The sequence below is a fragment of the Symphalangus syndactylus genome, chromosome 17 (genome assembly GCF_028878055.3).
Source record: "Symphalangus syndactylus isolate Jambi chromosome 17, NHGRI_mSymSyn1-v2.1_pri, whole genome shotgun sequence".
Classification (NCBI taxonomy): domain Eukaryota; kingdom Metazoa; phylum Chordata; class Mammalia; order Primates; family Hylobatidae; genus Symphalangus; species Symphalangus syndactylus.
The window spans coordinates 100,069,933-100,091,699 of NC_072439.2; the positions used below are offsets into that span (position 1 = coordinate 100,069,933).

At 43.8% G+C, this 21,767-nt stretch overlaps 1 protein-coding gene and 1 pseudogene across 11 annotated transcripts; one reads left to right on the top strand and one right to left on the bottom strand.

Annotated features, from left to right (window-relative positions):
• Positions 1–21,767, bottom strand: part of LOC134733238 (putative ankyrin repeat domain-containing protein 19) — a 259,365-nt pseudogene that overhangs the window by 47,829 nt on the left and 189,769 nt on the right.
• On the top strand, positions 8,415–10,832 carry LOC134733216 (tubulin beta-8 chain-like). Of its 11 annotated transcripts, none has more exons than XM_063622232.1 (5): positions 8,510–8,566; positions 8,835–8,943; positions 9,018–9,128; positions 9,612–9,960; positions 10,435–10,832. In XM_063622232.1, exons 1-5 carry the CDS (start codon positions 8,510–8,512, stop codon positions 10,673–10,675), a joined length of 867 nt encoding a protein of 288 aa, XP_063478302.1. In that variant the 3' UTR covers positions 10,676–10,832. The 11 variants fall into 11 exon arrangements, with proteins under 11 accessions (XP_063478303.1, XP_063478302.1, XP_063478304.1 ...); XM_063622234.1 differs by having other exon boundaries at positions 9,612–9,928; positions 10,430–10,832; XM_063622226.1 differs by having other exon boundaries at positions 9,612–9,765; positions 9,838–10,832.

A 21,767-nucleotide genomic window follows, 5' to 3' on the forward strand; every position in this document is an offset into this window, starting at 1 on the left:
AGTCAGAAAGCTTTTTTAAAGTGAAGGAAACAACAAAGTGAAAACTCACAGAATGGGAGAAAATATTTGTAAATTACCCATGTGAAAAGTAATTAATAGCTACATGATATGGTTAGGCTTTGTGTCCCCACCCAAATCTCATACTGAATTGTAATCCCCAGGTGCTGAGGGAGAGACTTGGTAGAAGGTGATTGGATCATGGAGGTGGTTTCCCCCAGGCTGTTCTTCTGATAATGAGTTCTCATGAGATCTGAGGGTTTTATAAGGGGCTCTTCCCCCTTTGCTTCACATACATGCTCTCTCACCTGCTGTCGTGGAAGAGGTGCCTGCTTCCCTGTCTGCCATGATTGTAAGTTTCCTGAGGCCTCCCCAGCCATGTGGAACTGTGACTTAGTTAAACCTATTTCCTTTATAAATTACCCAGTCTCGCCAGGTGCAGTGGCTTATGCCTGTAATCCCAGCACTTTTGGAGGCTGTGGCAGGTGGATCACGAGGTCAGGAGTTCTAGACCAGCCTGGCCAACATGGTGAAACCCCGTTTCTACTAAAATTACAAAACTTAGCTGGGCATGGTGGTGGGTGCCTGTAATCTCAGCTACTCAAGAGGCTGAGGGAGAGAATTGCTTGAACCCAGGAGGTGGAGATTGCAGTGAACCAAGATCATGCCAGTGCACTCCAGCCTGGGTGACAGAGCAAGGCTTCATCTCAATACATAAATAGATAAATAGATAAATAAATAACCCAGTCTCAGTTTTTTATAGCAGTGCAGAAACAGACTGATACACTACAATATATTGAGTTCAAAATATTCTATAGAAAAAACTGTAGTCCAATTAAAGAGTGGACAAAAACTTAAATGAACATTTATGAAAAGAAGACATACAAATGGCAAACAGGCAAATGAAAAGGTTCTCCACATTACTGATCCTCATAGAAATGCAAATCAAACCCAAAATGAGATATCATTTCACCTCAGTTAAGGTGGCTTTTATCCAGAAGTCAGTTAAAAACAAATGTTGCTAATAGCCAAGATTTGTAAGAGACCTAAATGTCCATCAACAGATGACTGGATAGAGAAAATGTGGTACATATACACAGTGAAGTACTATTCAGCTATAAGAAAGAACGAGAGTCTGTCATTTGCAGTAACAGAAATGGAACTGAATGTCTTTATGTTAAGTGAAATAAGTCAGGCACAGGAAGACAAATGTCACATGTTCTCACTTATTTTTGGGTGCTAAAATTAGAAACAATTGATGTCATAGAGATAGAGAGTATAAGGATGGTTACTAGGGGCTGGGAAGGGCAGTGGGGAAACAGGGGTTAGTGGGGATGTGAAATGGGTACAAAAAATTGTTAGAAAGAATGAATAAGACAGTGTTTGATAGCATAACAGGATGATTATAGTAAAAAATAATTTAATTATACATTTTATAAAAACTAAAATACTATTTTAATTGGATTGTTTATAACACAAGCTATAAATGCTTGAGGGGACTGATACCCTGTTTTTTATTATGTATTACTCATTACATGCCTGTATCAAAGCATGTCATGTACCCCCATAAATACGTACACCAACTATGTACCCACAAAAATAAATTAAAAATTAAAATTAAAATTAAAACCAAAGGGAGGAGAGTATAATGAGGCAGTTGTGACCCACGGCTTGAACCAGCTTTTCAGGTTAACTTTGGAATGTCCTTGTCCAAGAAGAGGGGTCCATTTAGTCAATAGGGGCTTAGAAATTAACTTTTAGTTTATAAGTGGAAAAAAGAAGGATTTTTAATCCTGAGCCATAGCTCTCAGTCAGTCAGTCCCTGCAGGGAACCCTGTTCTTTACTCGGGAGATAAACACTGTTTTTCTTTTCCACTGAATAACACCACATTTCAAAATGAGGGAAATGTCTTGAAACTAAGAGGTACAGCCTTATTAAATTTGATTTGGTTTCCATTGTAATTAATCACGTGTGTTCTGGAGTTGGTCCTCAGTCTGCTCCTACTTTAGGCCCATGATCTGTTGAATTTGCTCAGCTCCCTGCTCAACAGCAGGAAATCAGAATTATTTTAAAACCTCATTGTGGCTGGGAGCAGTGGCTCATGCCTGTAATCCCAGCAATTTGGGAGGCCAAGGTGGGCAGATGGCTTGTTGTCAGGGGTTTGAGACCAGCCTGGCCAACAGAGTGAAACCCCATCTCTACTAAAGATACAAAAATTAGCTGGGTGTGGTAATGCATGCCTGTAATCCCAGCTACTTGGGAGGCTGAGGCAGGAGAATTGCTTGAGCCTGGGAGGCAGAGGTTTCAGTGAGCCAAGATGGTGCACTGCACTCCAGCCTGGGCAACAGACCAAGACTCTGTCTCAAAATAATAATAATAAATAAAAAAAATTTCATTGTGTTTCAAACAAGATTTCTTTTGAATATCAACTGTGTCAACTTGCATATTAACTATAATCATTCTGTTTATATCCAATCCTGAGAAATCTTTGAGGACTAATTTCACTCTTTTCTGCTGTTTTGGTAAACATACCAAATGCCATCAAACAAAATGCACAAAATTCCTGAGAAATACATTTTCTCTTTGAGGAGTAGACTTGTTGTGTTAGAGGAACTCATGGTTAGTAAGCGTCTAGTTTAATAAACATGACTAGGCTGGGCGCGGTGGCTCATGCCTGTAATCCCAGCACTTTGGGAGGCCGAGGCGGGCGGATCATGAGGTCAGGAGATCGAGACCATCCTGGCTAACATGGTGAAACCCTGTCTCCACTAAAAATACAAAAAATTCTCCGGGCGTGGTGGCGGACGCCTGTAGTCCCAGCTACTTCGGAGCCTGAGGGAGGAGAATGGCGTGATCCTGGGAGGCAGAGCTTGCAGTGAGCGGAGATGGCACCACTGCACTCCAGCCTGGGCGACAGAGCGAGACTCTGTCTCAAAAAAAAAAAAAAAATAAAAAATAAACATGACTATAATACTCTATTTTAATATGAGTAGCTAGGTACTCACAAGGCATCTAGAAGGTTAATACTCATGGTCTGAAAATAGCCACATTTTTTAGCTGGCCACAAATTACAATTGCAGAATATTTATGGCCATACAAGACATCTTCCACCAAGCCTGAAAAATGTATAAATGTCCTAGGAGTGCAGCATTTTTTCTTAAAGATAATATTAATGAGCTAGCTTAGGTCAATGGGTTAATGGTCATTGTTAAAACCAATAGTCCCGACTTTAGTGAGTACATCTGCACCTAACCCCACTCTCGAAGCACCCGAGCTTCACCGGAACAACATGCAGTGGGGCCTCATATCAGCTGGCAAAGTTGAATGTTTGCCATCTCTGGGAAGTGACAGATGATAATAGGGACACTATATAGGTATACGTACCCTTTTCTATGTCTGAATTAGCCATATGCAAGGAAAAACTAAAACAGTTTTCAGAGGTTCTGGGAAAATTCATAGACTAATTTAAGAGGCCAACCTTGATGTATGATTTGACCAGGCAGGATTTGCATATATTTGTGTTTACCTGCTGCATGGTAGAAAAGCAGTGTATTATGGGAGTGGCTAGAGCACATGCTAAGAGGGTGGCAGCCTGCAACCAGGGACATGACACCTATCAAGTAGGAGGCACAGCAGTGCCTGACTAGGACCCAAAAGAGAACTAGAATCTAGAAAAGACAAATGAATTAGGAAGAAAGTGGGATATAGAGAGATATAGAAAGTGGGATAAAAAATTATGATCATTTGACTCCTTGAAGGAATTTTTAAAAAAGTGTGATAAAGCTCTTTAATTTTTATAAAGTCTGGAAAATTACTCAGGGAAAAGATGAAAACCTAGCCTTCTTACAAGGGTGGATAATTTAGACTTTGAGGAAATACCCTAACACTGACCCTGACTTCAAGAAGGGACAGGCATTGCTAGGAGTTTATTTTACAGCTCAGCCTGCTTCTGATATCTGCAGGAAGCCGCCAAAAACAGCCTTAGGCTTCCAGACTCCCATGGATCAGATTTTAGACTTGGATTGTGAAGTTTTCCATCACAGGAATAGGGCAGAGAAAACATAAAATAAAGCAAATCTCCCAAGAGGCCCAGCTTCTAGCTGCAGCCTTGTGCTCTCCACCACTTCAGAGGCAGCCCCTTAACCCCTGGCCCTCGCAGAGGAAGTGAGAAGGTGAAAGTCCCAGTCTGTGCCTCTGGACCAGTGTGCCTTGGATAGAAATCAATGTGCCTTCTGTAAGGTCGGCCACTGCCAAAGGAAATGCACTGTGCTTCCAAGGGAGCCATCATCAGAGCCCAGCAGACTCGAAAGTGGGAGGGCTTGATACTTCCTGCCTCCGCTCCCATTGGACTATTAGCTATTGAGAGATGGAGGAGCCTCAGGTGATTCTTGAAGTGGCAGGTAGGAGTATTAACTTTGTATTAGGTGTGGGAGCAGATGACTCTGTCCTGATTCAATACAATGGGCTCCTGTCTTCTCATGACGGACAAGCCCCAAAACACTGCTTTTTGTATCTTCTAAGTTGTCCTCCAGGGCCTCTGGGTTTCTCACCTGCCTTTTTAGTACTGTCTGAATGCCTGACCTCTTACTGGGGAGAGGTTTATTGACTCAGGAGACCAAGTCATGATCACCTTCACAGATCATAAAGCATAGAAAGTGTTACTTTTGTTCCTGACCCCCCAGGGGAAAAAAAGAAGTTAAGAATGAGCTGTCACATTTATCACCTGAGATGTTGTCTCAAGTAAATCTTGAGGTTTGGGCCACACAGGCTCTGGGAAATGCACTAAACACCTCCCCCATTCAAATCCAACTTCAGCCTAGTTCTCCTGCCCTCAGAAGAGACAATACATTTTAAGGCAAGAAGCAGGAGGGGAAATTCAACCCCTTATTGCCAAATTCTTGCCATGTGAGTTATGAAGGCCATGAGAGTCTCCTTACAATACTCGCATGTTACCAGATAAAAAGCCTAATGGCAACTACAGATTTGTCGGAACCCTTAGAGCATTAAGAAATGCAGTTGTCTCCATACACCTCATTGTCCCCAAAACTTACCAAGTCCCAGGGGATGCAAGCTGGTTTACATTCTTAAATCTGAAAGATGCATTTTTCTGCATCTCAATGCATCCAGATTCACAATATGTTTGCCTTTGAATGGACTGATCCAGATACACATTCAGCCTCAAAACTAACCTGGACAGTCATCTCTGAAGGGTTCTGGGATAGCCCCCACTTATTTGAAAATGCCCTAGCTAAGGACTTAAGAAATCTACAGTTGGAAAGGGACACAATTATTCAGTATGTAGGTGACTTGCGCATTGCTAGCCCAACTAAAGGAGACTCATAATAATACTGTTAGGTTGGTAAATTTCCTGGGAACTTGCAGAAACAGGGCATCACCATACAGGGCTCAGGTTTTGACTCAAAGACTTAAATACTTGGAATCTGTCTCAACCTCTGGAACTGATCAACATCCCTAGAAGATGAAAAAGTTATTTTACTCATCCAGGGGTCCCAGTCCAACAAATGACTGTGGGCTGTTTTAGGAGATGGCTGGGTACTGCTGCTTATGGCTGCCCAGATTTGGACATGTAGCCAAGCCTTTATATGATACACTACAGGGAAAGATTTGGAGCTCCTAGAATGTAATGAGAACAGCAAGCAAACCTTCAATACTCTCAAGGAGAAATTGGGCTCTGCTGCAGCTGTGGGAGTCCCTAGGTTGGATGAACCATTTTTTCTTTATGTGGCCAAAAAGCAAGGCATAGGCCTTGGATAATCTTGTCCCAAAACTGGGGAACATTCCAAGGCCAGTAGCCTAATTTTCTAAGCAGATAGACCAGGTGGCCTCAGGGTGGCCTTGATGTCTGAGAGCTATTGCTGCTACCACTTTTCTAGTTGGCAAAGCTAATAAACTAACGTTAGAACAGCACCTACAGGTTTTTGACCCCACACCAAGGGAAGGTGGTCCTAGAAGCTAAAGGGCAGCAGTGGATAATAGGAGAACATTTATGGAAGTGTCAGGCCTTATTGCTGGACACTCCAGACATAACCCTTAAAGCCTGCCAAACCATAAACCCAGCTACTTATCCGCCAGAGTCCACAGATGCTCCCAGCCTTTCTGGCATACAGGTTGTATTAGTCTGTTCTCATGCTGCTAATAAAGACATATCTGAGGCTGGGTAATTTGTAAAGAGAAGAGGTTTAATTGACTCACAGTTGCACATGGTCGGGGAGGCCTCACACTCATGGCAGAAGGCAAATGAGGAGCAAAGTCACATCTCTTACATGGCAGCAGGCAAAAGAGCTTGTGTAGGGAAACTCCCCTTTATAAAACCATCCGCTGTAATCCCAGCACTTTGGGAGTCCAAGGCAGTGGATGACCTGAGGTGAGGAGATCGAGGCCAGCCTGGCCAACATGGTGAAACCCCGTCTATACTACAAGTACAAAAATTAGACAGGCATGGTGGTGGGCGCCTGTAATCCCAGCTACTCAGAAGGCTGAGACAGGAGAATCGCTTGAACCCAGGAATCAGAGGTTGCAGTGAGCCAAGATCATGATAACGCACTCCAGCCTGAGAACAGAGGAAGACTCTGTCTCAAAAATAAATAAATAAATAAACCATCAGATCTCATGAGGCTTATTCACTGTCACGAGAAAAGCATGGGAAAGACCCATCCCCCGATTCGATTACCTCCCATTGGGTCCTTCCCACGATATATGGGAATTATGGGAGCTACAATTCAAGAGAAGATTTGACTGGGGACACAGCCAAAGCATGTCACAGGTTATGAAACAAATTTATTTTAGCAGGCCAGCCTTAAGAGAGATGAGCCCCTTGACCATCCCAAGGAAGAGTGGTTAACAGATGCAAGTTGTTTTATGCATCAGGAAAACAGGAGGGCTAGATATGCTATTATTAGTCAGCACAAGAGAATCAAGGCACAAGCCTTGCTGGCCTCAACCTCAGCTCAAAAAGCTGAGTTAATTGAACTTACTAGGCCCCTGCAGTTAGGAAAGGATTTAAAAGTTAACATTTACACTGATTCCAAGTATGATATTTTAGTGCTTCATGCTTATGCTGCAATTTGGAATGGGTAGGGACTCCTGACACCCAAGGGCTTTTGCATACAACATCATTCAGATTTTGAGCTTGTTAGAATGCTGCTTTGCTGCCAAAAAGTGACTATAATTAATTGCAGAGGACATCAAAAGAGAGACTGACCATGTAAAAGGAGATGCCCTTGTAGATGCTGCAGCCAAGGGTCCTGCACTGAAAGGGCCAATGAAGCTTATGGGCGTGCTGGTCAGCATGGGTAGAACTGGGCCAGAATACTCTGAAGAAGAACAAAAATGGGCCAGGGATTGCATTTCAGTCCAGGGTCCCTCTGGCTGGCTGAATGATGGTAATAAATTACTAATGCCAAGTACCAATCATAGGGATATAATTCAGCACTTTCATGATTCTTTTCACCCTAGAAGGGATTCTGTTTCTGTTAATGTCTCATTTGTTTATAGGGGTAAATCTTTTCAAAACACTAAAACAGGTGACTCAGCACTGTAAGCTCTATGACTGACATGACCCTAACAGCCGGGAATTTTCTCCTTCTCCGGTTAAACCTGTCCAAAATTGAGGAACCTATCCAGGTGAGAACTGGCAACTCTAATTTACACCGATGCCTTCCTGCAGGAGATTCAAATATTTGCTAATGCTTACTGATACCGTCACTGGTTAGATTGAGGCATTCCCCACCCTGTCTGAAAAATGTTTACTAGAAGAAATAACTCCTCAGTTTGGGTAATCTAAAAGCCTGCAGAGTGACAATGGCCCATCTTCCACAGCAGGCGTAACCCATCACCTATCCTCAGCTTTAAGAATCCAATATCACCTTCACTCTGCTGGAGACCGCAGTCCTCGGGAAAGGTGAAAGGGCTAATCCTACTCTAAAGAAGACTCTATCTAAATCAGAGCCTGACTATCTCTAACACCTATAGCTTACTGCGGGTTAGAACTGCTCCAACGTAAAACGTGTAATTAAGTCCTGTTGACTTAACATATGGAAGGCCTTTCCTAACCACAGATCTCCTAATAGATGAAAGGACTCATCCATTACACAAATATGTCATCAATCTAGGACAGGTGCAAAGGCACGTTGTGAATATGGAAACAAGAGTCTTCCCCTCCCGCATGGGAGGAAAATTCAGTTTCAGCTCAGCTAGGGATCTAGTCTCACTAACGACGGGGGAGGAAGTTCTCCAGCTGAGCAGCTTTCCCCAACGTGGAAAGGACCACAGGAAGGACACCTGAGCTCTCCAACAGACGTTCAACGCCAAGGGATTCACAGGTGGGTGCACCTGTGTGGAAGCAAAGCTGTTGCTTATTCGGGGAGCCCGACCCGAGGCTGAGGGAGGTGGGCGCGGGGCTATTTAAGCGTTGGCGGAGGGCGGGCTGGGTCGCTGCGCGTCTGTTCTTCCTTCTCGTGCTTCTGCTGCCTCCCTAATCCTGCCTTGGCCATGAGGGAGATTGTGCTCACGCAGGCCGGGCAGTGCGGGAACCAGATCGGTGCCAAGGTTGGCAGCCGGGGCTCTGAGGGCCCAGCCCGGGCCTGCGGGGTGGCCAGGGAAGATGTTGGCAGTGGCGGGGCGGTGCCCCTGCATTGCGGCCCCTGGGCTTCCTGCCGGGGATGGTGGAACTGGGCGGCTGGCGAGGCGGCCGGGGTGGACCCCAGGGACACGGCGGCCTAGGGATGGGGGTGCGGGTGAGGGTGGGGGTGGGAGAGCGGCTGGGGCGCCTCCGTGACTCAGCCCTGGCCTGTCTGGCTCCTCCCGTCTCTGGCAGTTCTGGGAGGTGATCTCCGATGAACATGCCGTCGACTCTGCTGGCACCTACCACGGGGACAGCCACCTGCAGCTGGAGCGCATCAACGTGTACTACAACGAGGCCAGCGGTGAGACCCCGTCCTTCCCCCACCGCCCTCCTGGGAACGAGGCCCTCCCCTGCTAATGCCCTCCCGCCCTTCAGGTGGCAGGTACGTGCCCCGCGCTGTGCTCGTGGATCTGGAGCCGGGCACCATGGACTCTGTGCGCTCAGGGCCCTTCGGGCAGATCTTCAGGCCGGACAACTTCATCTTCGGTGAGTTGCGGGGGAGAACTGGGGTCAGGGCAGCTCAAAATCCACGAGTGCCCCAAGGTCATCGCTGTGGGCACTGTGGAGCCAGGGCCCCTGAACACCCTCCTATCCTCCCAGTCGAGTCGCTCCATCTGCCTCTCCTAAACGGGCTTTGGGAGGAAGGCCCGGGTGTCTCCTCGAGGTGAGGAGCTACTGATGTGAACTCAGAGCAGGGAGCTGGGCTGGGGCCGTGGCTTCTGCCTTCCCTGAAAATGGGCAGGAGCCGCCTGCAGCGAGGTCTGTTAGCCCGTCTCAGGTTTGACTCCTGACTTAATTCCTAACAGGGGAAGCTGCTGTCCTGTAACTCGGGAGAGGGGGTTTCACTTGCTCCACCTGCAGGGCGAATGGTGCGCTCACCTCACAGGTGACACTGGCGCTTTCTGCATTATGGTGACCACTGATGACCATACACCTGGCCATCGAGTGACTGGCTGTACTGTCTTACAGGTCAGTGTGGGGCCGGAAACAACTGGGCCAAGGGACACTACACAGAAGGCGCGGAGCTGATGGAGTCAGTGATGGACGTTGTCAGAAAGGAGGCGGAGAGCTGCGACTGCCTGCAGGGTTTCCAGCTGACCCACTCCCTGGGTGGGGGGACTGGGTCTGGGATGGGTACCCTTCTGCTCAGTAAGATCCGGGAGGAATACCCAGACAGGATCATAAACACATTCAGCATCCTGCCCTCGCCCAAGGTGTCAGACACCGTGGTGGAGCCCTACAACGCCACCCTCTCAGTCCACCAGCTCATAGAAAATGCGGACGAGACCTTCTGCATAGATAACGAAGCGCTATATGACATATGTTCCAGGACCCTAAAACTGCCCACACCCACCTACGGTGACCTGAACCACCTGGTGTCTGCTACCATGAGTGGGGTCACCACGTGCCTGCGCTTCCCCGGCCAGCTGAATGCTGACCTGCGGAAGCTGGCCGTGAACATGGTCCCGTTTCCGCGGCTGCATTTCTTCATGCCTGGCTTTGCCCCACTGACCAGCCGGGGCAGCCAGCAGTACCGGGCCTTGACTGTGGCTGAGCTTACCCAGCAGATGTTTGATGCTAAGAATATGATGGCCGCTTGTGACCCCCGCCATGGCCGCTACCTAACGGCGGCTGCCATTTTCAGGGGTCGCATGCCCATGAGGGAGGTGGATGAACAAATGTTCAATATTCAGGATAAGAACAGCAGCTACTTTGCTGACTGGCTCCCCAACAATGTAAAAACAGCCGTCTGTGACATCCCACCCCGGGGGCTAAAAATGTCGGCCACCTTCATTGGGAATAATACGGCCATCCAGGAACTCTTCAAGCGTGTCTCAGAGCAGTTCACAGCAATGTTCAGGCGCAAGGCCTTTCTCCACTGGTACACGGGCGAGGGCATGGATGAGATGGAATTCACCGAGGCCGAGAGCAACATGAACGACCTGGTGTCTGAATATCAGCAATATCAGGATGCCACGGCCGAGGAGGAGGAGGAGGAGGATGAGGAGTATGCTGAGGAGGAGGTGGCCTAGAACTCTCCTTTTCTAGGTAAAGGGGGGGAAGCAGTGTGGATTCTTTACTGTGTTGACAGCCATGTGTCACTACGCTCTTGTTCGTTTGTGTCTTCCCATCTCCTCCTGCTGCATTTTTTAAAGCATTTTTATAGTATGTAGTTTTGCCTAATAAAGTATTTTCATAGCAGCTGGTTTCCCCTCCAACTTCTTTCCATGGGCCCTCTGGCTACTGCTGCCAGATGCGCACAGTTGTCCTGCAAGGCTGAAGCTGTCTGGGTTTATCACATGCCCAGGAACAAGCATTCCAGTTGCTCCAGGAGGGGTCGGCATGGGCTGTGGACATGGCAGGCAGGCTTCACACGAACTTGGGGATGCCCTGGGCCTTGGGCAGCGACGTGTTGGAAAACCTGTTTCTGAAGGCAAGCCTTGGCTTATCCCATGTGCCAAATTCTAGGGGACCAGCTGGCCATGTTTCTGGAACTTTAAAAGGGGTCAGCGACCCTGGTGGACAATGTCCCCAAAGTCCCATCTCGGGGTAGGAATGTGGTCAGACAGCTGGCTCTGGACGAGTAATGAAGGGTGGGCAAGTAGGACCCCAGCCACTCCATCACCATGATGGCCTGGGTGTGTTTGGCCTCATTCTCTTAATGAGGTGGGCATGGGATATCTGGCAGGGACTACTGGGCAGGAATCAAGCCCAGTGTCTGCTAACATGCACTGAACGCTATGTAGATGGGGATTAGGTCTTGGGGGCTGTAGATGGTGGTTGCTGGGCCTGTGTGCTCAGGGCAGTCTCTCCAAAGGCACAGATGGGGTTTCTGAACAGGACCTGGGGAGACAGGCCGGTGCTCACAAATGCTGTTTCCCCCAACTGGCAACCAGTGAGAAAAACGCCTGAGTGGAGGTCTGATCTGCCCCAATCTGGAGGACTGATGCTCTCTGGAAAGGGTGGCTAATGTATACTGTCTGCTGTCTCCCTGTCTGCCACTCCAAAACTTCAGGGCAAAAATAATCCAAGATAGGATGAGCCTGGTGAGGGTGGCACCTTTGGGGACAGGCCCTTCAGCCTGGCAGAGTCTCCTCCTCAGGCTGCTTGGGGAGCCTGGACGGCAAAAGTCTGCTTTGGGAAAGCAGTCAAATGAGAGATGTGTGTGTGATCTGGGTGCTGGGCAGCATGCACGGACAGTGCTCTTCTCCCTGGCTCTTGTAGAACTTGTCCAAGGCCTGTGTGATGGTCTCTTGGTAATTCCCACCCCCCACCCGACCCCACAGATAAGATGAAGCCAGCATAGCCTTGGGGTGGGCAGATGTACAGGATCTACCCCAGGTCCCCTGGGCATGCCCACCTGCCTCCAACATGTCAGGGAAAATAGGTGAGGCCCCTTTTTGTTCTCGAAATGTTGGTAATGGTCTATTGCAGCCAAATGGGAACAGGCAGGCAGGAGAGTGTCTCATCTCGAAAGAAATGGCTCCTGGAAGCTGCTGGAAGGTGGAAGAGGTCCCCCATACTCCCCCAACCTGTTCTAGGAGCAGGAAAAGGGGCCTCTGTGACTGCCTCCTCAGTGGCGCTCACTGTCTGAGGGGTGTCCTTGCCCAACCCAGGTGCACACCCATCTGAGATGGCCTTGCGTGGACCTGGTTGGGAAGGTTCAGCTACAGCAACCCCTGGAACCTGCTCACACCTAGTGTCTCCACTCACGTGTGGAGCTAGATGTTCCTCCCTCCTGTAGTGGTACAGCCAGAGTGGCAGAGGGGACAAGTCACTGCTGCAGTTCCCACCTGGGTCTGAGTGGGGGTCAGGCTTGTGTGCCCATGTATTTCACAATTACCTGGTTCCATGTGGGGGCTTCATGGACAGGAGTGGTGCTTTTCCAGGCCTCTTTTCCATATGCCAGCTACAGGCCCAGGTTTCCCAAGTTTCTGGAGCCCCTCTTCCAGCCTGGCAAGCATGGCATGTTGTAGGGGAAGGACATCAAGCCTACAGGCAGCAGAACCTGTCTGGGTATGTTCTGTAACCTGGAGGCCCCTGGTTGTTTACGTCTTTGGGTGAGAGTCGGCTTAGGATCTCAACATTCTTGCAGGACTTCAGAACTGTACAGACAGTGGCCCAGGAGGGAACAGGGGCTGGGACTGGCAGCTAACCAGAGTGGTGGGGGTTGTAGGGCTCAGTTTGGTCTTGTAGGGAATTCAGGGAGGCTTGGATTTGCTGAAGCTCTAGACAAACTTGGGCTTGGATATGGAAACAGCATAGAGCAGGGGCCCTTCTGCACACTGGACTCTGAGTAGTTGCACCCTGGTGCATCCATAGGTGTTCCCCACCTGGAGCACAGCTGTGGATAGAAGCAGGGAGAGCTGTGGAGGGAGGAGGAGGAGGAGGGAGTCGCAGGGCAGCCCCAGCATCCAGGCAGGGCCTCCGCTAATGAGATGCAGATCCAGCCTGTTGGCCACTTAGCAGCTGCTTGGCCGGCTGCAGATCACCTGACCTCTGTTCACCAGTAAATGGGGGTTGCAGTAGCACTTACCTTCTGGGACTCCTGCAGCTTGAAGGGGCAGCAAACACCACGTGCTGAGAAAGTGCTGAACTCAGGCAAGCTTCTCCAAGAGCACCACAGCAGATTAGCATCCAACCTGTACAGGACACCATCAAATCTCCCCATCCCTCATTCCAATGGAAGAAAAGGGAGTCTCTGTCCTAGGGGAGCAAGCACAGGCCTATCTATGCAGTGGACACACGGCCCAGGTGGGGGAAAGGCCCTTGGATACGGGCTGGTTTCACCAACCATCTGGGGGTTGGGTTTGGCCTGGACCCCTGCACCCCAGGAGGCCAGTAGCCCCCTGCATGGGAGAGGACTGGGAGGTGGGTGGGAGGTCTGAGCTTTGAGGGAAGCCATTATTTGGCCTCATGGGAAGTGGTGCAGGTGGTTGTTGGTGGCTCCGTTTTGCAGGACCTGGGTGATCACCCAAGGAGTGAAAATGGCCTTTTTATGAGAAATTGCCAAAATTGATGCAAGCTCATCAGTCAAAAAGGTGAGTAATGCTGACAGTTGGCTTCACCTGTCCCTTCCCCACAAGTAACTGGTGTTCAGAAGTGGATTTGGTTCCTTCCCAGCCTTTCCCCTTTGCATGTAGCTGTGCATGTACTTTTGTGTGTACACACACACATGTTCCCTGGAGGGGTTACTTTTATTTTTTTATTTGGGGGGATAACTAGTGAGGCAGCCTGACACTTGCTTATCTTTTAAGTGTGGAGTCCTCTATGGAGTGGGATTGGGTACTTACTAGCTGGCCTCTGCCAGCTGTTTGGCTGCCCCAGTTTCTGCCCTTCACAGACATGCTGGCCACCTGTTGTGACATTCAGTGGCCTTGTTTGCAGCTAGTGTGATGAGGCAAGTGGATCCAGGTGCATTATAAACTGAAAAAGCACACAACATGCAGAGGGAAAGGATAAATGACCATGTGTGTCCTGCTCTGCTAAAGTCCACATCACATGACTGAGATGAAAAACATTTTTTCACCTAACATTTGGGCCCTGAGAAACGGCATCTATGTTTTACTTTTTACTTATAACAGAAGAAATACTGCCAGGCTTTCTTTTCCATTTTCCTCAACTCCCACTTTACCTCCTCAAGTTTACCTACCTCAGAGAGAAAGCGGAGCTCGCCTGGTTAATGAGAGCCTGAAATAATTTGAGCCAGGTCACTGTGTAAATGTCAGACTGCTTCTGTCTCCTTGTGCCTCACTTGCGCAGCTCAGATATTTCATAGCTCCCTGTATACAGGTAGCTGTGTTACCCTCCTAGCTGCTTTCTTGGTTTGACACATGCATGAGAGCATGTGGGAGCACTTCAGGTCTAGGGTCGTGGGAGGACTGTTCTGCCAGCCCAGCTCATCCTCCAGCTCAGCCTGCAGCATGCCTTCCTCCATCTGATTCCAGGGTGGCAGATGGCGGGTCTCACACTGACCTCAAGTTTATGTGACTTTTTCCACCTCAGCTTTCCCAGACAGCCCCTGCTGTGGGACTTGTAAGGAGATTTGGGAAGTCAGTATCTACTTTTCTTGTGTGGGTGTTTTATAAATTAGAGCCCTGGTGGGGAATAAATGTTAGAGGTACTCCAAACGCCTAACATATAAACATCTAAGCCTGGCCCTTTTTTGGTGTTAAAATATATACAACATAAAACTTACCATTTTAACCATGTTTAAATGTACAGTTGAGTGGCGTCCAGTATAATGTGTTATACGACCATCTCCTTTATCCATATCTATAACTTCTTTATCATCCTAAACTGAAACACCAAACCCATAAATAAGTCTTTGAATAGAAGACTGATGCATTTGACTCCATAAAAATTAACACTTTATAGGCGAGAAAAATGCCTCAAAGTCAAAGTCAACAGACTGGGGAAATAGATCTGCAACATACATGACAGACAAAAAGCTAATTTGGGTAATATATACATATATATATATTTATATGTATTTATATATTTATATATGTATATATTTATATATTTATGTATGTATATATGTATATATATATATTTATGTATGTATATATATATATTTATGTATGTATAAATTTATATATATTTATAAATTTATATACATGTAGCTATGTAGCTATCCTAAATTATTAAAAGACCAACAGCCAAATTGAAAAATGGACAAGGGATGTAAAGAAACAGTTCAAAGAAACATGTAGATTTTTAAATACTTGCCAATTTTTTTACTGTGGTAAAATATGTGTAACAGAAAATGTAAGTACGTTAAGTATAAATACATTGTTGTGCAACTATCACCACTATCCCTTCCAAACCTGTCTTATCCCAAAGTGAAACTCTATCCACGGAACAATAGCTCCCCTTTCCCTTTCCCCCATCCCCTGGAAACCACATCCTACTTTCTGTGTCTATGAATTTAACTGCTCTAGGTATGCTATAAAAGTGGAAAGCATGGAGTATTTGCATTTTTTTTGTTTTAATCTTTTCAAGGTTTATGTTGTAGCATGTATTATAATTTCTTTTTAAGGCTGAATAATATACCATTGTGTGTATTGATCATACTTGCTTATCCATTCATCTGAAGATGGACATTTGGGCCTTTTCTACCCTTTGGCTCTTGTGAATGCTGCTATAAACAGGGGTGTGCAAATTCCCACTTTCAGTTTTTTGGGGTATATACCCAGATGTGGAATTGCTGGATCATACGGTGATTACTGTTTTCCACAGTGGCTGTGCCATCTTACTTTCCCACCAGCAGTGTGCAGGAGTCCTGACTTCTCCACATCCAGCATTTGCTGCTCTTGGGGGCTTTGTTGCTTTGGTTTGCTGGTGGCGGTTTTTATGATGGCAGCTATACTTACGTGTCAGTTGGTATTGCATTGTGGTTTGGATTTACATTTTTCTCATGATTAGTGATGCTCAGCACCTTATACTGTGCTTACTGGTCGTATGTATATATTCTTTAAAGAAATGTGTATTTTAAAACCTTTGCTTATGTTTAAATTGGATTGTTTTGTTGTTGCTGAGGTCTTTATGTGGCCTGGATATTAATTACTTACCAAATACATAATGGTGAATATTTTTTCCCTCCGTGAATTGTATTTTCAATCTATTGATTATAACTTCAGATACATACAAGCTTGGCACTTTGATGAATCTTTTTATGTATTTTTTTTTGTTGTTGTTGTCTGTGCTTTCACTGTCATATCCAAGAAGTTATTGCCAGATTCTATGTTATGAAACATTTTTCCTATGTTTTCTTCTAAGGGTTTTATAGTTTTAGCGCTTACAATTAGATGTTTTGTCCGTTTTAAATTAAGTTTTTTATACGGTGTAAAGGGTCCAACTTTATTGTGTTCCATGTAAATATTCATTTTTAACACCATTTAAAATATACTATCCTTTCCCCATTGAATAGTGTTGACACTCTTGTTAAAAATCATGACCATATTTTTTGGTTCTTTATTTCTATTGCATTGGTCTTTATGTCTGTGTCTATGCTGGTACAGCCTCGGTTTGGGTACTGAAGCATTGCAGTAAGTTTGAAACCAGGAGTTGTTAGTCCTCTAACTTTGTTAGTTTTTAAGATTTGATTTGGCTACTTGGGGTTTCTTGAGATTTCATTGGAATTTTAGAATAGGTTTCTCTATTTTTGCAAATATTGGAATTTTTGTAGTGATTTTATTGAATCTGTAGGTGACTATAGACAATGGCATCTTGACAAGGTTTTGTCTTCCAGTCCGTAAACATGATGTCTTTTCATTTATTTGTGTCATCTTTAATACTTTTCTGCAATGTTTATAGTTTTGCTGTACAGGTTTTTCATTTCCTTGGTGAAGTTGGTTTCTAAGTATTTTGTTCTTTTGTGCTATCAAATGATACTGTTCTCTTGATTTCTTCTTCAGAATAAAACCAATTTTTATGTGTTGATTTTGTATCCTGCAGTTTTGCTGAATGTTATTTATTGCATCTGATAGTTTATCTCACAGAAACTAAAAGATTTTTAATATATAAGATTATGTCATCTGCGAACAGAAAATTTTATTTTTTTAAAAATTGGAATATCTTTTATTATTTTACTTGCCTTATTGTTCTAACTAACTAGAACCTTCAGTACTGTATTAAATAGAAGTAGCAAAAGCAGGAATCCTTGATTTTGCTCTTAGGGTAAAAGCATTCAGTCTCATTATAATGTTAGCTGTGTGTTTTTTTTAATATAACCTTATGTTAAGGTGCTTTATTCCTTTTTATAGCTTATTAAGAACATTTTATCATGAATGTGGGTTAAATTTTGACAAATGCTTTTCCTTCTTTGATTAAGATGATCACATGAGGGTTTTTTCCTTTATGTTAATGTGATATTACGCTGATTTTCATGTGTTGAAACATACTTTTATTTCAGGAGTCAATTATGCTCATTCATAGTGTATAATCCTTTTAATGTACTGCAAAATTGGAATTGCTGGTATTTTGTTGAGGATTTTTGCATCAGCATTTGTAAGGGATGTTTGTTTGTAGTTTTCTTATGGTACCTTTGTCTGGCTTGGTGTCAGGGTAATACTGGCCTCATAGAATAAGTTAGAAAATGTTACCTCCTCTTCAACGTTTTGAAAAAGTTTGAGAAAAACTGGTGTTAATTCTGCTTTAAACGTTGGGTAGAATTCAACAGTGAAGCCATGTGGTCCAGGCTTTTCTTTGTTGCTGGGTTTTTGATTACTGATGCCATCTTCCTGCTGAATCTCCTTGCTGAATAGGTTTATTCAACTTTTCTGATTCAGTCTTAGTAGGTTTTTTGTTTCTAGGAATTTGTTCATTTTATTTAGGTTATTCAATTTTTTAGTGTATAGTTCCTTATGGTCCTCTCCTACATTGCTTTTTTACTCCAAAAATTTGTTAGTAATGTACCCATTTTATTTTTGAGTTTAGTAATTTGAGTATTCCCTTTTTTTCTTGGTTGATCTAGATAAAATTTTGTCAGTTTTGATCTTTTTCAGAGAACAAACTTGGTTTTGTTGATTTTTGATATTTTTCTGTTCTCTATTTCACTTATTTCCACTGTCGTCTTTATCATTTATTAAATTCTGCTAGCTTTTAGTTGTCCCTCTTTTAGTTGTCCCTCTTTTTCCCTCTGTTTTTAGTTCCTTACGAGTAAAGTTGTTGATTCGGTATCTTATTTTTTAGAATCATTGATATAAATCTTTCCCTTATGCTATGGTTTTTGATGTATCTCTTTTGATATTTCATATTTTTAATTTGTCTCTAGATATTTTCTATTTTGTGATTTCTTTTATCCATCCTTGAGGGTTTAATATCTATATTTTTAGACATAAAATGTATAACCTACAAAATTTTCTTGATTTGTTACAGTTTTATTTGTTGTAAGTTTTTATTTCAGAATTAATGTGTGTATCAACATTTGTTATGTTCTCATAAACTTTGTAATACATGGAGATTCCTGCTCCACATATGTAAGCCTCTACATGAATATTATTTTGAAGTATTTAATGTTTTGTTTTAATATTTTGAAGGTCTAAATTAAATTGAGATTTTGGTTTCTGAGATGATATCATGGTAGGTGACTGATAAATGCTTAAAAATTAGCCAAAACTTAAAATTAAGTTAAAGTTTACCTTCAAGATTCAACCTGAATGAGTCACCCTGTATTGCTGGTAATAAAAAATAAGTCTTTAATGGTATAAAAGCAAACTTCAGAGAATGTTTTTTCCCCGTTGACATCTAAATTAAAAGCTGTAAAAAATTTTGATGGCCTTATGCATTTTTTACTTTAGAATTCTGACTTTTTCTGGTTAAATTTTGATGGCCTTATGCATTTTTTACTTTAGAATTCTGACTTTTTCTGGTTAAAATTTTTCCAAACAGATTCCTGTGTATTTGAAAGACAAATAATTTTTTTAGTTGAAATGCTTAAGCAGTTAAATAAGGCCATGAAACTTTCTTGAACTTGTGGGAATCCATGAGAAAATCTGACATTGTGTTCTACTGTCTTGGAAGGTAGAAATATCGTTTGACTTCTGTTTTGCTGACAAGAAATGTGGTCCTGACAAGGCTACCTGGGACAATGACCTCACAGAAAACGCTGGAGCCCATCTGTTTCCAATCTGCTGTTTCCCAAAAATTAGGGAAGTTCAGCTTTCCCTTTGATACTCTCTGTTTCTAACAACCCCAATGCCAGGGCTGTCCTGCTTCTACAAGTGACAATGACAAATATAGACCTGAAGGAAGATGAGCTGATGGCATTCCCAGCTTATTACCACTCCTTGGGGGCCTTATCTCACATACATGGATTCAACTCATAGACTCAGCTGGGTGAGTATCTATTATTCAGCTACATTAGAAGTGACTGCTTAAGACTCAGGTGTGTGGTGAAATGAGGCAGAATTTTCTCAGCGGAGTGTTAGAATGTTCTCCTCATAATTACCATCTATCACTAAATCATAGCTAAAATAAGGAAATTATTCCAGAAGAAATAGAAATATAATCTTATGAGGACATAAATTTAGAGATTTGTGGAAGGCCCTTCATAATTTTATGGTGTTCTCTTTGAGCTGGGATTATAGTTGACATTTCATTATAATATGTTAGCTGTTCTAGACTTTATGCATTTATGTAAAGTTTTCTTTGTTGTACTTTAAGTTCTGGGATACATGGGCAGAACATGCAGGTTTGTTATATAGGTATACATGTGCCATGGTGGTTTGCTGCACCCATCAACCTGTCATCTACATTAGGTATTTCTTCTTATGCTATTCCTCCCCCAGCCTCCCACCCCTCAACAGGCCCCAGTGTGTGATGTTCCCCTCCCTGTGTCCATGTGTTCTCATTGTTCAACTCCCACTTATGAGCGAGAACATGCAGCATTTGGTTTTATTTTCTTCTTTTTCTTGAGACAAAATTTCACTCTTTTTGCCCAGGTTGGAGTGCAATGGCATGATCTTGGGTTACCACAACCTCTGCCTCCAGGTCCAAGTGACTTTCCTGCCTCAGCCTCCCAAGTAGCTAGGATTACAGGCATGTGCCAACATTCCTGGCTAATTGTTTGTATTTTTAGTAGAGACGGGATTTCTCCATGTTGGTCAGGCTGGTCTCAAACTCCCCACCTCGGCCTCCCAGAGTTCTGAGACTACAGGTGTGAGCCACTGCTCCTGGTCTGGTTTTCTTTTCTTGTGTTAGTTTGCTGAGAATGATGGTTTCCAGCTTCATCCATGTCCCTGGAAAGGACATAAATGCATAGTATTCCATGGTGTATATGTGGCACATTTTCTTTATCCAATTTATCATTGATGGGCATTTGGGTTGGTTCCAAGTCTTTGCTATTGTGAACAGTGCTGAAATAAACATACAGTGCATGTGTCTTTATAGTATAATAATTTATAATGCTTTGTGTAGATACCCCATAATGGGATTGCTGGGTCAAATGGTATTTCTGGTTCTAGATCCTTGAGGAATTGTCACACTGTCTTCCATAATGACTGAATTAATTTACATTCCTACCAACAGTGTAAAAGCATCCCTATTTCTCCACAGCCTCATCAGCAACTGTTGTTTCCTGACTTTTTAATAATCACCATTCTAACAGGTGTGAGATGGTAGCTCATTGCGGTTTTGATTTGCATTTATCTAATGACCAGTATTGATGAGCTTTTTTTTCGTATGTTTGTTGGCTGCATAAATGTCTTCTTTTGAGAAGTGTCTGTTAGTTTCCTTTGCCCAGTTTTCGATGGGGTTTTTTTTTTCTTGTAAATTTGTTTAAGTTCTTTGTAGATTCTGGATATTAGCCCTTTGTCAGACAGATTGCAAAAATTTTCTCCCAATCTGTAGGTTGTCTGTTCACTCTGATGATAGTTTATTTTGCTGTGCAGAAGCTCTTTAGTTTAATTAGATCCTATTTGTCAATTTTGGCTTTTGTTGCCGTTGCTTTTGGTGTTTTAGTCATAAATTATTTGTCCGTGCCTATGTCCTGAATGGTATTGCCTAGGTTTTCTTCCAGGGTTTTCATGGTTTTAGGTCTTACGTTTAAATCTTTATTCCATTTTGAGGTATTTTTTTGTATAAGGTGTAAGGAAGATGTCTAGTTTCAGTTTTCTGCATATGGTTAGCCAGTTTTCCCAACATGATTTATTAAATAAGGAATCCTTTCCCCATCGCTTGTGTTTGTCAGGTTTGTCAAAGATCAGATGGTTGTATGTGTATGGTCTTATTTCAGAGTTCTCTATTCTGTTTCATTGGTCTATGTGTCTGTTTTTGTACCAGTACCATGCTGTTTTGGTTACTGTAGCCATATAGTATAGTTTGAAGTTGGGTAGTGTGATGCCTCCAGCTTTGTTCTTTTTGCTTAGAATTGTCTTGGCTATTTGGGCTCTTTTTTGGTTCATAAGAATTGTAAAATAGTTTCTTCTAATTCTGTGAAGAATGTCATTGGTAGTTTAATGGGCATAGCACTGAATTCTTTTATAAATTACTTTGGGCAGTATGGCCATTTTAATGAATTAATTCCCTATCCATGAGCATGAAATGCTTTTCCATTTGCTTGTGTCCTATCTGATTTCTCTAGGCAGTGGTTTGTAGTCCTCCTTGAAGAGGTTCTTCACT